Source organism: Balaenoptera ricei, chromosome 12, assembly GCF_028023285.1.
Source record: "Balaenoptera ricei isolate mBalRic1 chromosome 12, mBalRic1.hap2, whole genome shotgun sequence".
In the NCBI taxonomy this organism is placed as follows: Eukaryota; Metazoa; Chordata; class Mammalia; order Artiodactyla; family Balaenopteridae; genus Balaenoptera; species Balaenoptera ricei.
The window spans coordinates 87,258,731-87,273,370 of record NC_082650.1 but is presented as its reverse complement, the minus strand read 5'-3'; the positions used below and the strand labels follow the sequence as shown (position 1 = coordinate 87,273,370).

The window sequence follows — 14,640 nt, the reverse complement described above, 5'->3', positions numbered from 1 at the left end:
TTCCCAGACCAGGGATTGAACCCGTGTCCCCTGCATTGGCAGGCGGATTCTTAACCACTGCGCCACCAAGGAAGTCCCACATGCACATTTAAATTCAGGGAATTTTAAATTAGGATACTCTAACAGTATACAGTAAATGCAGAGTGTTGTTTAAATGTCTCTGAATTTATGTGTGCAAATCATTATATTAGGGTTGAGGGTGTACACTTATAAATAGGACATAGTTCCTGTGCTTAAGAAGTTCAAAATGAAATGTCTATCAGTTGCTTATTCTTAAGCTCTTATACCACATACCTGAATATTTTAAAATAGCAATATTTCACTTAATCTTTAATTAAAATTAAAACTTTGCTCTTCTTTGGTCCCAAGGCTCCTACTGTTTCCACTTTGATTTTTCTTCTCAGTCATCTCACGTCTTCAAGGTGACCTCATCTTAATCTCAACTAAGCATCTATCTCTGTGGAGTTTTGCCATGTCTCTTTAAGGCCAAGTTGTGATTTTAAAGGTTCTAAATTTAATTGGCTACTGTTTCATTCACTCTTTTTTTTTTTTTTTTTTTTTAGTTTTATTTATTTATTTTATTTATGGCTGTGTTGGGTCTTCGTTTCTGTGCCAGGGCTTTCTCCAGCTGTGGCAAGCGGAGGCCACTCTTCATCGCGGTGCACGGGCCTCTCACTATCGCGGCCTCTCTCGTTGCGGAGCACAGGCTCCAGACGCGCAGGCTCAGTAGTTGTGGCTCACGGGCCTAGTTGCTCCGCGGCATGTGGGATCTTCCAGGACCAGGGCTCAAACCCGTGTCCCCCGCATTGGCAGGCAGATTCTCAACCACTGCGCCACCAGGGAAGCCCTCATTCACTCTTTAATTCGGGCTTTGTGATCTGACCATATGTTCTCTTCAAGGCCACACCTTCCTAGAAATAATAGTAATATATTTATATATTTTAATCTTTGTATTATGTACAAATGTAATATTTAAACTATCATCTAGGAAATTATTAAAGAAAAAGACTAAATATTCAGCTCCCTAGGGTCCATCTAAAGTCATCCCTGATTTATAATCTTCATTTAGCTTTTAGTAACCCTGTGTGTGTGTGTATGTGTGTGTGTGTGTGTGTGTGTGTGTACAAAGATACATGTATCCTCCATTACATACACAAACTAGTAGTGTAATGATGTTAAAACACAAGCATATTATAATACTTTTATCTAATAATTTTTTCTGTTTAAACTGATACTGTTAATGACTGGTAGATTTTTTTTAATATATATTTTTTCTTAATTTTGTAGAATAAATAAGCAAGTAAAAGTGCATAAACTAAACGGAATAGTTAGGACCTCGAAAAAATACTGAACTCTTTAAACCAAATACAGATCTTATAGTATGAAACTAATTTTTTTAAAAACCATCTACTGTTAATCCTGTATTTTCTCAAAATTATGCTTAAGAATACTTTATTATCTTTTAAAAGAGAAAAATGAATCAATCAAATAAAGCAGTGAAACCCTTAGAACCGTTAGTAGCGCCTGTGGTTACGATGCATTCTCTCATTTAAAGTAAGATTGTTTCTCTCGTCTGTCTGTACACACGCCTGTTTCCCTTTGGGGTTTATGCCATGCTACTATTTGATCTGTGTGTGGATCTGAGACACTGTTTTCCACCAGCAGTAAGTACTGTGGGAGACTGATAGAAGCAGACCAACTTTAGTTTTTAATACATATAGATATATAGAAATTGCAGCATTGCATATTTTTAAATGTTTTGAAGTGACTTCTCTGTCTCTTTTGTTTTAGTTTTTACCAGATTCGTGCATCTATGAAAATTCCACCAAGAGTTCCCCACAGAGTAGAAGCTAGTTTGTTACATGCAGCAGGTAAGCCAAGGGATATTGTCAACTTTTTAAAAAAAATGTGAAGCAACATTATAATGACCAATAATAACTTTTCATAATTATTTTTATCTTTTAATTACAAATATAAGATGCCAAAGAGCATCATTCTCATACCTCTTATAAAAAATATATTTGAGGCCCTCAGTAAAACAGGCTTGATTATAGGTTCCTTGTCTCCCTCTTAGGTTTCTTACGATGAGTGAATAAAAGAAAGTATGTGAAATTTCCATGAAACCAAACATAAGTGGGGGTGGTATCATTTATATCATGTAATATATAATTCTAACAAATACACAGTGAATGTGGACACATAATTTGACATATGATCACAAAGGTGTTTTATGATAAAGTTTTATAGTATGCGTTTTGAGAATATTTTTCAACCACTTTTTTTTTTTCTGGTTGATTACTCTAATTAGAAAACAAAGGGCCAGAAAGCATAAAATAGACATGCTATAACAGCTCTTTTATTACTCATATTCCGAGGAGACACACCAGCATTAAAGGATTGGAGCCAAAACTGGTGGCCCTGACATAATCATTGGGCATTTTTTCAGCTTTCCTGATACAGTATACTCTGTTTCAGTCTAAGCAATTAGAAAACGAAATGGTTAATGAAACGTACTAGAGAGTTATCATGTATTTCTAATATGAATTACTAGTTTTCAAAGCATCATAAAATAATAAGTATACCTAACATTAAAGCTATGTTGAGCACAGTTCAGTTCATTTTTGAAATTTAAAAATATATTCTGGGAATTTGAAGTGTTGAGGATTATCTTTCTTAGCGTACTATGGATACCAAAATGCTGGTTAATGTTAAAGTTTAATGAATTGTACGTAATGGAGAGTTTACTCTTTCTGAAGACTGTCAAAATGCTCAGGGAGGCCTATTGCTTATGACCAAAAATATGTACCTTTTTTCTTTTCAAAATTAATTTTCTTCTTGGCCTGGTGTACATGTTGGAGTATACATTTATTGTCAATAGGTCTTTTGTAAGTCTACTTTCTAGGAAACAGGTTAAAACAACTAATATTACAGGACAGATTGGTACTGCCTTTTTTTTTTTTTTTTTATAGATTGAGAAACTGATTGGAAATTGAATGCAAACTAAGACCACTTGACTGTTACTGAAATGAATAGCCCAGTTTGCTTTTTTTTTTTTTTTTAAAGAAATTCACGGTCTTTTATTTATTTATTTATTTATTTATTTATTTATGACTGTGTTGAGTCTTCGTCTCTGTGCGAGGGCTTTCTCTAGTTGCGGCAAGCGGGGGCCACTCTTCATCGCGGTGCGCGGGCCTCTCACTGTCGCGGCCTCTCTTGTTGCGGAGCACGGGGTCCAGACGCGCAGGCTCAGTAGTTGTGGCTCACGGGCCCAGTTGCTCCGCGGCATGTGGGATCTTCCCAGACCAGGGCTCGAACCCGCGTCCCCTGCACCGGCAGGCAGACTCTCAACCACTGCGCCACCAGGGAAGCCCCGGTACTGCCTTTTTGACCTTCCTTAATCAGCAGACTAAATGTCCTGCTCTGTTGTATCTCCTAAAGTTGCCAGTTGGAAAATACTGTAGAAAAACTTCTTTTTTCTGGACCACCTTTTTATTTATATATATTTTCAGCTTTATAGAGGAATAATTGACAAATATCATTTTATATATTTAAAGCATACAATGTGATTTGTTATACACATACATTGTACAGTACATATACATATGTGATTTGTTATACAGATACAATGTGAAAAAATTGCCATGGTCAAGATAATTAGCACATCTATCACTTCACATAGTTAGTTGTTTTGTGTGTTTGTGGGAAAGAAGGCTTAAGATTTATTCTTAACAGATTTCAAGTATACAGTACTTTATTACTAACTATAGTCATCATGCTGTGCATTAGATCTGCAGAACTTATTTTTCTTATAACTAAAAGTTTGTACCCTTTGACCTATATCTCCCCATTTCTCCGACACCCCAGCCCCTGGCAACTACCATTCTACTGTCTGTTTCTATGAAACTGACTTTTTTATTTTGTTTCCACATGTAAGTGATAACATCCAATATTTGTCTTTCTGTGTCTGACTTACTTCATGCAGCTTAATGCCCTCCAGGTTCATCCATGTTGCTGCAAATGACAGGATTTCCATCTTTTTATGGCTGAATAGTATTCCATTAATTAAAGAAACACTGCATTTTCTTTATCCATTCATCCACTGACAGACACTTGGGTTATTTCCACTTCTTGGCTATTGTGAATGATGCTGCAATGAAATTGGGAGTGCAGAATTTTCTTTTAGATACTGATTTCATTTCTTTCAAATATATATCCAGGAGTGGGATTGCTGGATCATTTGGAAGTTCTATTTTCAATTTTTTGAGGCTCCTCCATACTGTTTGCCATAGTGACTGCACCAATTTACATTCTCCCCAACAGTGCACAAGTGTTCCCTTTTCTCCACATCCTGGCCAACAATTCGTTATCTCTTGACATTTTGATAATAGCTATTCTGACAGATGTGAAGTGATATCTCTTTGTGCTTTTGATTTGCGTTTCCCTGATGATTAGTGATGTTGAGCACCGTTTCATGTACCCGTTGGCCATTTGTATGTCTTCTTTGCCAAAAAATGTCTATTCGGTTCCTCTGCCTATTCTAAAATCAGATTGTTTTTTTGCTGTTGAGTTGTTTGGTTCTTTATATATTTTGGATATTATCCCCTATCAGATATATGGTTGGCAAATATTTTCTCCCAGTCAGTAGGTTGCTTTTTCTTTTGTTGGTGGTGTCCTCTGCTGTGCAGAAGCCTTGTAGTTTAATGTAGTCCCACCTGTTTATTTTTGCCTTTGCTTTGGTGTCAAATCCAAATAATCGTTGCCAAGACCAATGTCAAGGAGCTTTTCCCCTTTGTTTTCTTCTAGGAGCTTTGTGGTTTCAGGTCTCAAATTTAAGTCTAATCCATTTTGAGTTAATTTTTGTGAGTGATATAAAATAGGGGTCCAGTTTGATTCTTTTGCATGTGAATGTCCAGTTTTCCCAGCACCACTTTTTGAAGAGACTTTCTTCTCCTTATTATGTGTTCTTGGTGCCTTGTCAGGTATTAGTTGACCATATGTGGTGGGCTGATTTCTGGGCTCTCTCTTTTGTGCCATTGATCTATGTGCCTGTTTTTATGCCAATACCATACTGTTTCGATTACTATAGCCTTGCAATATAGTTTGAAACCAAGAAGTGTGATGCCTCCAGCTTTGTTCTTTCATTCTCAAGATTGCTCTGGCTATTCAGGAACTTTTGTGGTCTCATACAAATTTTAGGATAATTTTTTCTATTTCTGTGAAAAATACCATTGGAATTTTGATAGAGATTATATTAAATTTGTAGATCACTGCAGGTAGTATGGATATTTTAGCAATATTCATTCTTCCAATCCAAGAACACAGGTTATCTTTCCATTTATTTGTGTCTTCTTCAGTTTCTTTCCTCAGTGTCTTACAGTTGTCAGTGTACAGGTCTTTCATCTCCTCTGGTTAAATTTATTCCTAAGTATTTTATTGCTTTTGATGCTATTGTAAATGGGATTTTCTTCTTGATTTCTCTTTCAGGTAGTCCATTGTTAGTGTATAGAAATGCAACTGATTTTTATATGTTGATTCTGTGTCCTGCAACTTTATTAAATTCATTGATTAATTCTTACAGCTTTTTGGTGGAGACTTTAGGGTTTTTATGTATAAGATCATGTCATCTGCATACAGAGATGATTTTAATTCTTCCTTTAAATTCTTTAATTTAACTAAAGAATTAAATTCCTTTAATTCTTCCTATTTGGATGCCTTTAATTTCCTTTTTTTGCCAGTTTCTTGTGGCTAGGACTTCTAGTACTGTGGTGAACAGGAGTGGTAAGAGTGGGCATCCTTTTCTTGTTCCTGACTTGAGAGGAACACTTTGAACTTTTTACCACTGAGGATTTGTTAGCTGTGGGCTTGTCATAAATGACCTTTATTAAGTTGAGGTACATTCCTTCTGTACCTAATTTATTGAGAGTTTTTATCATGAAAGTATGTTGAGTTTTGTCAAATTATTTTTCTGCATCTGTTGAGATGATCATATGATTTTTATCCTTCATTCTTATCCTTCATTTTATCCTTCATTTATCTTCATTTCGTTAATGTGGTATATCACGTTTATTGATTTGCATATGTCAAACCATCCTTGCATCCCAGGGATAAATCCCACTTGATCATAGTGTATGCTCCTTTTAATGTGCTCTTGAATTTGGTTTGCTAGTATTTTGTTGAGGATTTTTGCATCTGTGCTCATCAGAGCTATGGTACACAAAGATATCAACACTTTTACAAATGCAGTGGCCCTGAATGAACTGTGAGATGTGCTGCTTTTCCTGCCCAAGACCATCCCCAGCTTGGTTACCCTTTATGTGTGTCATGTTCCACAGCTCCTGAACCATCCTCTGAAACCTCCCTGGGAATGTAAATCTGGCATCCAAATTGTATTTCCTGCCAGTATACCCCAGAATAGCCTATGGTGTTGAATGTTTAAGTTTGTATGAAAATTATAGAGAATAATGGTTGATGGAATGTCATGACTTACTACAGGATCACAGGTACAGTAGATCCAAAATAATGTTCAGATGAGTTTCCTCACCAGCAATCTGAAAAACAAAGAGCAAAGAAAGGCAACCAGTTTATTCCAATCTAAGAGGTATTGGTTCTTTTCTCTTTTTATGTTTTTCCTCCCCTAAGATTTGTTTCATTTTAAAATGATATTTAAGAGTTCCTGGAGTATGTGTACCTTTTTAGTATTAGTAAGTTTGTTAGGAAAAAGTATCCTTCCAAAATTTTTCTGCCTCCAGAAATTACTCCTATGTATTTGGCTGACTTTGTTTTAATAAATATATATCACTGATTTCTAGATTCATCCTTGCTAACAACATAAATATGGTTAAGTCTCTTTTCGCTTCTGTTCCTTAACAGTTCACGTTTCCTTCCAAGGGCTTGAATTTTCTCTGTACTTTTTGTTACATACCCTATTTTTCTTCTAATTTAGATTTGTGCTTCAATCTCAAGACCTTTTCTTTCCAGCTCTATATTTTACCATATATCCTACACCGTGTGCATATTTCTGGAAAACTTTTAAGAAGAAGAGAAAAAAATGATGATTTTGTCTGTGAGTTGCAGTAGACAGGTTAGATGGTTTGGGAATCAGATGGTGTTATACAGCTTATTGCAACATGTTTAAATTATTTCCAGCACAAGATTGTGCTGACAGTGAGAGGCTTGAGCCAGGACATAGCTGTCATCTTATAATAACATCAGTCATGAGAGACAGTGAGTATTTATGGGGCTGTTGAAAACGGAATAGTAACAGTGCATTCAGAGATTTCTACAACAGAGAAGTCATTGCCGGTCCTGGGAAGCTGGCCCCAGTTTGAAATGTTAGAAGACTATGTACAATTTTGATAAAAAGTAACAACTCGCCATTTCTAATAGCGATAGTAGTTTTTAAAAAGAAGCGTTTACTGTTTTATTTGATTTTTTGTATCTATCCGTCCCTTTTCTCTGAAAAAAATATTTTTATGCAAATAATACCAGCAAAGAGTTAAAAGATCCATTAGTCCAGAAAGATTAGTAGTGAAAACCATAGCTCCTTCTCTGGATGCATCTGCTTTTAACTGTTTCTGTAGTCCTGATGGTTCCCCTACATGGACATTCCACGTCCTGTGACAATTTATGTCACACCACTTCCTCCCTCTCCCCCTATTTTTTAAGAGATACCATTATTCTCACATTTCTCTTTGATCATTACCGGAGCTTCAAATGAAATATTTAACGCTCTGTTTCTTATTTCAGCACATATGACAGACCCCTCATTTTCTGAAGTAAGGATATAAACAATCTTACCTCTTTTTTCAAATTTTTTCTTTCCCTCCACTTCCCAACCTGTTGGACATATCCTTTGTTTTATATTGTCAAGATTGCTAACATTCATATTCGGATTTATAACTGTAGTTAAATCTTGTGGTTTTTGTCTATGGGTTTATTCCAAATGTTGAAAACAAGTAAACAGCATTTATATTTTCATGGTAACACAAGAGGGAAAGGGTATATAAAATTGAAATGACTATCCAACATAAAGAAGGAGAATCTTAAGTTTCTGGCCAGACAAGGCAAATCTAGTTCCCGTTTTGGTATTGATCTGGGTCACCTATGAAATCGAGATAGCTATAGGTATATCTTAGGTATTTCAGTAGTTGTAGAGTCAAAGGTGCAGCTTTGTTGTGGTTAACAAAGTAGTTACTTGGAATCAGGATACCAGCTTCCCTTTATGTTACCTTGGAAAACTCACGTAACCTCTGCGAGCTTCAGTTTCTCATCTGTGAAATGCGTAACCTGCTTTACAATAAGTGAAAGTTCACAGCAAACTATAAAGGGCCATATACATGTAGGATATTGTTATTGGGCTTCTAGTAATACAAGAAAGAATAAGAAGCAGTCAAGTTTGACTCATTTACTGTGCCATTTGTGAACCATTTAATGTTGTAAAGAGCTGAAACATATTATTAATTGGATGTTTTCCTATGATTTATATAATTTCTTTTATGCAACATAGTAATTAAGCACATAACATCTCATGTTAATAGTAAATCTAAAATTTTTTTAAAAAATCAATGAAACCATTTCTTGGACAAGAAGCATGAACCAGGATGACCAAGGGCAAGAGGGGAAAACCGAAGGGAGGAAGAGACCTCAGAAAAGTCCCTGGACTTTATAACTTATTACAGAAAGCTGGGGACCTGGGCTTCCATTTCTATTCGTATAAAGCTAGCTTAATCTGCACAGAGTATTTGAATTTAGACATAACTAGTTTCAAGTCTTGTTCTGCTGTTTGCTAGCTTTATGGTCTTAAACAAATTATTCAGTTTCTCTGAGCCTTTCCTAACCAGTGAAATGGAAGTAATCCCTGTTTTACAGTGTGTTTTTTGAAAACTAAATGAGAAAAATTGGGTCAAGAGGCCCGGTGTAGCGCTCAGTAAATATTGGGTACTTTGTCCTGGCTTCCCGTTCTATCTTAACTGCCGCAGATGTTAAAGAGCTGGAATAAGGTGACCTCTAGGATCTCAGCACCCGCTCAATATAAGGAGAGGCGGTCCCGGAAGAGGGGGCTGCTGGAGCCATTTGTGTGCCTCTCCCTTCTCCGTGTTTAAGGGTTGGCCTTGCTCGTACACAGGAGAGCTGATTGATATGGTCTGCCCTCTTCAGCGCCTCCTCTGGGTCTTTCTTCCTCAGTGAGACAGCTCTCCCCCTCTGGTGTGGGGCTCTGTAGTAAGTGTAAGAGTGAACTGCAGGTATGTCTTTGAGCTAGTTTATCAGTGTGGCATAGAAGACCAAGCACAGGCTTCGCAGCAAACAGCAGTGGCATTTATTTCCTGGACAACTTAGTTACGTTATCAGAGGCTTGGTATCTATAAAATGGATATATTAATCCCTGCCCTATAAGATTGCCTAAAGGATTAATAACAATATACATAAAGCTCAATGCCTGGCGCATAGTAAGTGCTCTATAGATGGTAGCTAGTAGTAGTAGTGAGAAGCAATAAATAAGTGATAAGTAGTAATTAAAAGTCAGCTATTTTTCCTTTTTTATTGAATAAATTTGACATTTTTATTGAATAACGTAACACTGTATAAATTTAACATTGTGTACAATGTATTACTTTGATACATTTGTATATTGTACTGTGATTGCCATTGTAGTGATATTTATCACATTACCTAATTATAGTACAGTATTGTTGTCTTTATTCATTATGCTATGCATTAGATCTCTATGACTTATTTGGACTATACTCGTTGCAAGCTCGTACCCTTAAGCTACATCAGTGTTATCTTCCCACCCCCCCCATACCAGGGGATGGGGGGGGTGGGAAGATAAGATTGTTCTTATTTTACTCTCTGTTCGTTATGAGTTTGACTTTTTTTTAGGATTCCACATATAAATCATATCATACATACTGTCTTTCTCTAACTTACTTCACTTAGCATAATGTGCTCAAGATCCATCCATATTGTCACAAATGGCAGGATGTCCTCCTTCCTTGTGGCCGAATAATATTCCATTGTGTATATATACACCACATCTTTTTTATCCTTTCATCTGTTGATGGGCATTGAGATTGTTTCCACGTTTTGGGTATTGTGAATGATGCTGCAGTAAACACCGGAGTGCATATATCTCTTCAAGATCCCATTTCTGTTGCCTTTGGGTATATACCCAGAAGTGGAATTGCTGGATCGTATGGCAGATCTATTTTTAGTTTTTTGAGGAACCTCCGTATTGTTTTCCACAGTGGTCAGACCAACTTACACTCCCACCAACATCGTGTGAGGGTTCCCTTTTCTCCACACCCTTACCAGCACTGTTGTCTCTTTTCTTCTTGAGGACGGTCATTCTGACAGGTGTGAGGTGACAGGTAATTGTGGGTTTGTTTTGCATTTCCCTGATGATTAGCCTTGCTGAGCATCTTTTTATGTGACTGTTGGCCATTTTAGTGTCCTCTTTGGAAAAAAAAAATCTGTTTAGTTCTTCTGTAAGACTGCTGTTTATGGGGAGAAAGAAAGAGAAACTGCCCAAAATTCAAGCAATAATATGCGGGGAAAGTCTTATTACTAAAAAAGTATATTCTCCACTTTGATAAAAGCTTCACAACTAGATAAACATTTGGACTAATAAGAAATCAAACCTGGTTGAACCAAAAGGAAATTTCCAGTTATTTGTGTTTGACCAGGGTTTTTCTAAGGCTGTCTATTCTGGGTAAGATTCCTTGTGCATATATGTATTGCATTCTTTTTTCTACCTACCACCACCCAGTGCTTTTATACAGGTGGTAGTGGTTAAAAGAAAAAGGGGGCTTCCCTGGTGGCACAGTGGTTAAGAATCCACCTGCCAATGCAAGGGACACGGGTTCAAGCCCTGGTCCGGGAAGATCCCACGTGCCGCAGAGCAACTAAGCCCATGTGCCACAACTACTGAGCCTGCGCTCTAGAGCCCGCGAGCCACAACTACTGAGCCTGCGAGCCACAACTGCTGAAGCCCACATGCCTAGGGCCCATGCTCCGCAACAAGAGAAGCCACTGCAATGAGAAGCCCGCACACGCAACGAAGAGTAGCTACCCCTCGCCGCAACTAGAGAAAGCCTGCATGCAGCAACGAAGACCCAATGCAGCCATAAATTAAAATTAATTAATTAATTAATTAAAAAATAAATAAAACAAAAAGAAAAAGGGAAGTCTGGAAATCGGGGCTAGGTATCAGGAAGAGTTGACCCAGGTGCTTTGCCTTGGCAGTGGCTAACTGGCAACTTGTAAAGAAGCGTCAGTATTTTGCAGTGCTGCTAAAAGAACCATCTCTTTCTGCCCTGTTAGTTGTTTCCTTAAGCTCTGCCCAGACACCAACCTTTCAGGGCCTTCCTTTGACAGACACTGAAATGTTGTGATAGATTTTTCTGAGTTGTGAAGATTTTTCATGACTTGACCCCCATCCTACGTGTCTGACTTTATCTCCCACTGTTGTCCCTGTGGATTCTCTGGAACAAATTCGCTGGGCTCTAACCTCCCTCCTATTCTGTGCACATTCCTCCCCTCATTGTCTCCTTTGTTAGCCCGTAGATGCCTCCCATAGGCACTGAGAAGTTTCCTCTGCCATGTTGCCATAGCGCTTTCTATAGACTTCTTTCAGCTCTTAGCATCTTAACACATTTTTTCCAATTCAGAAGTGGAATTCTAATACAAACAGACAACAAGAATCATTAAAGAAAAATGCCTGTAAAAATGAGGAAAGTTTAAAGAAATATGTAGCTAGAGACTACAATTCATATTATGTCACTAATCCATTACTGTTATCAGGAACTGAATAATTTCAACAACTGTGAATGGAAAACTCACCAGAAAGTTAGCTCTTGCAATAAATTCTTGCATAGATTATGAAACTTGAGTCCATTTGGCATCACAAGCCTCCACTTCCTTTCCCTGGATTCAGCGGCTTCCTTCTGTCACTGCCATTTGTTGTCTTTTTACCTGGCTGAAGAGACAGTGCCATTTGCTTTGGCCTCCAGAAATAGGGAATTAGGAGATTATCACATTGTACTGCAATTATTTGCTTGAATGTTTCTATCCAAACTAGACTGGGAACTCTGAAAACAAGGGCAGTGTTCTTATTTATGTTCATATCTCTTAGTTCTCGATATTTTAGCGGCAAGTTGTGGTTGAATGAATGCTCACTTGTTCACAGAATAAATGAGAGATACCAATGCTAGCTGTTTAATCAAAAGAAATGGAAATGCAGAAAGATGGTGATAGGAATAAAATCTAAATTATCATGATTTAATGGAAGTATTTGTAGGCCTCTATCACAAGTCTCTCAAAGTGTAAGTTTGATGTTTGGGTTAGCAGATGACTGATAGGCAAAGTGAAAATAGAGTCATTTCAACAAGGAAATAGGGCACTAAATTAAGAAGTTAGATGAAAGTTCATTTCTTCAATAGCTACTTGCTGAGTGCCTATTGTGTGTAAGACACGGGCCTCACTCGTAAATCAAAGCAATGAAACATGTTTATGTGGTTCCTAACCTCATGGGCAGAGGTTATCATCAAATAAGTGTTAAAAAGCAGGGAGGCTTTCCAACTCAAGACAATAAACTGAGTACACACATATGTCTGGGTCTTCTTGTTTCCAAGACTCCTCGGTAATAGCAACGGAGGAGTGTAAGAAGGAATAACAAAAATATTTCAGTGAATTTTGAAGGACAGAAAACAGAAGTAAGAGCTGAACTACCTTTTCGGGACACTTTCCCTGCAAGCGTGCAGATGGGAATAGCAGAGGAAGGAAAGTGAGAGGTGGGCCTGAAAACAGGGATAAATTAAAGGTCTGTAATCAGGTCAGCTGGGCACCCCAGGCCCAAGTGCAGAATGTCAGGAGATTAATGTTAACCTTAGGACGAAAACCTCAAGGCTTCTCTCTAAGTAAATTGCCATGGGTTACTAACACTCCAGAGTGAAGCACTCATTTTTTTTTTTTTTTTTTTTTTTGGTAAAAAACACATAACATGAAATTTCCCCTGTTAACAAACTTTTAAGTGTTAAGTGTTGCTGACTGTATGCACACTGTTGTTTGACAAACTCTGTACATTGCACGTGGTGTACCGAGAACTCCTCATTTACCGCAGCTCCCGGGCCCTGGCAACCACTCTTGTACTTACCGCTTCCGTGAGTGGCGATCCGAGATCCCTCGTGTAGGTAGAATCACGCAGCATTCGTCTGGCCTGTTGCACTTAGCGTAAGTCCTCACGGTTCATCCGTGTGGTAGCGTATGACAGGATTTCCTTCTCTTTCAAGGCTGAAAATACTCCATCTTCTATCTCATTTGCTTTATCCATTCATCCGTTGACGGACATTTATGCTTCCATGAACAGTACAGTGCAGATATATGTCTTCAAGACCCTGTTTTCAAATCTTTTGTGTAAATACCCAGACGTGGGATTGCTGGATCATATGGTAGTTCTATTTTTAATTTTTTGAGGAACCTCCATACTGCTTTCCATGGTAGCTACATCATTTTACATTCCCACCAATGGTGCACACGAGTTCCAGTTTCTCCGCAAGTGCTGACCGTGTACCTAATACCATATGAAGTAAAAAATAAATGAAGTTTCTTTTTTTTTTTTAATTTTTGAATTTTATTTTATTTATTTTTTTATACAGCAGCTTATTATTAGTCATCAATTGTATACATGTCAGTGTATACATGTCAATCCCAATTGCCCAATTCATCCCACCACCACCCCCCGCCACTTCCCCCCTTGGTGTCCATACGTTTGTTCTCTACATCTGTGTCTCAACTTCTGCCCTGCAAACCGGTTCATCTGTACCATTTTTCTAGGTTCCACATACATGCGTTAATGTACGATATTTGTTTTTCTCTTTCTGACTTACTTCACTCTGTATGACAGTCTCTAGATCCATCCACGTCTCAACAAATGACCAATTTCATTCCTTTTTACGGCTGAGTAATATTCCATTGTGTATGTGTACCACATCTTCTTTATCCATTCGTCTATTGGTGGGCATTTAGGTTGCTTCCATGACCTGGCTATTGTAAACAGTGCTGCAATGAACATTGGGGTGCATGTGTCTTTTTGAATTATGGTTTTCTCTGGGTATATGCCCAGTAGTGGGATTGCTGGATCATATGGTAATTCTATTTTTAGTTTTTTAGGGAACCTCCATACTGTTCTCCATAGTGGCTGTATCAATTTACATTCCCACCAACAGTGCAAGAGGGTTCCCTTTTCTCCACACCCTCTCCAGCATTTGTTGTTTGTAGATTTTCTGATGATGCCCATTCAAACTGGTGTGAGGTGATACCTCATTGTAGTTTTGATTTGCATTTCTCTAATAATTAGTGATGTTGAGCAGCTTTTCACGTGCTTCTTGGCCATCTGTACATCTTCTTTGGAGAAAGGTCTATTTAGGTCTTCTGCCCATTTTTTGATCGGGTTGTTTGTATTTTTAATACTGAGCTGCATGAACTGTTTATACATTTTGGAGATTAATCCTTTGTCTGTTGATTCATTTGCAAATATTTTCTCCCATTCTGAGGGTTGTCTTTTCATCTTGTTTATGGTTTCCTTTGCTGTGCAAAAGCTTTTAAGTTTCATTAGGTCCCATTTGTTTATTTTTGTTTTTATTT

General features: G+C 37.6%; 1 protein-coding gene across 10 annotated transcripts in view; it reads left to right on the top strand.

The window, feature by feature from the left end:
* The window catches only part of FAM135A (family with sequence similarity 135 member A), a 119,811-nt gene that overhangs the window by 31,433 nt on the left and 73,738 nt on the right, over positions 1–14,640 (top strand). For 9 of the 10 annotated variants that reach the window (XM_059941827.1, XM_059941824.1, XM_059941830.1 and 6 more), the window contains one exon: positions 1,792–1,871. The exons of the other annotated variant lie outside the window; for it this stretch is intronic. In XM_059941827.1, coding sequence (XP_059797810.1) covers positions 1,792–1,871 — 80 coding nt within the window. The remainder of the gene's footprint in view (positions 1–1,791; positions 1,872–14,640) is intronic. 10 annotated transcript variants of the gene reach the window in all.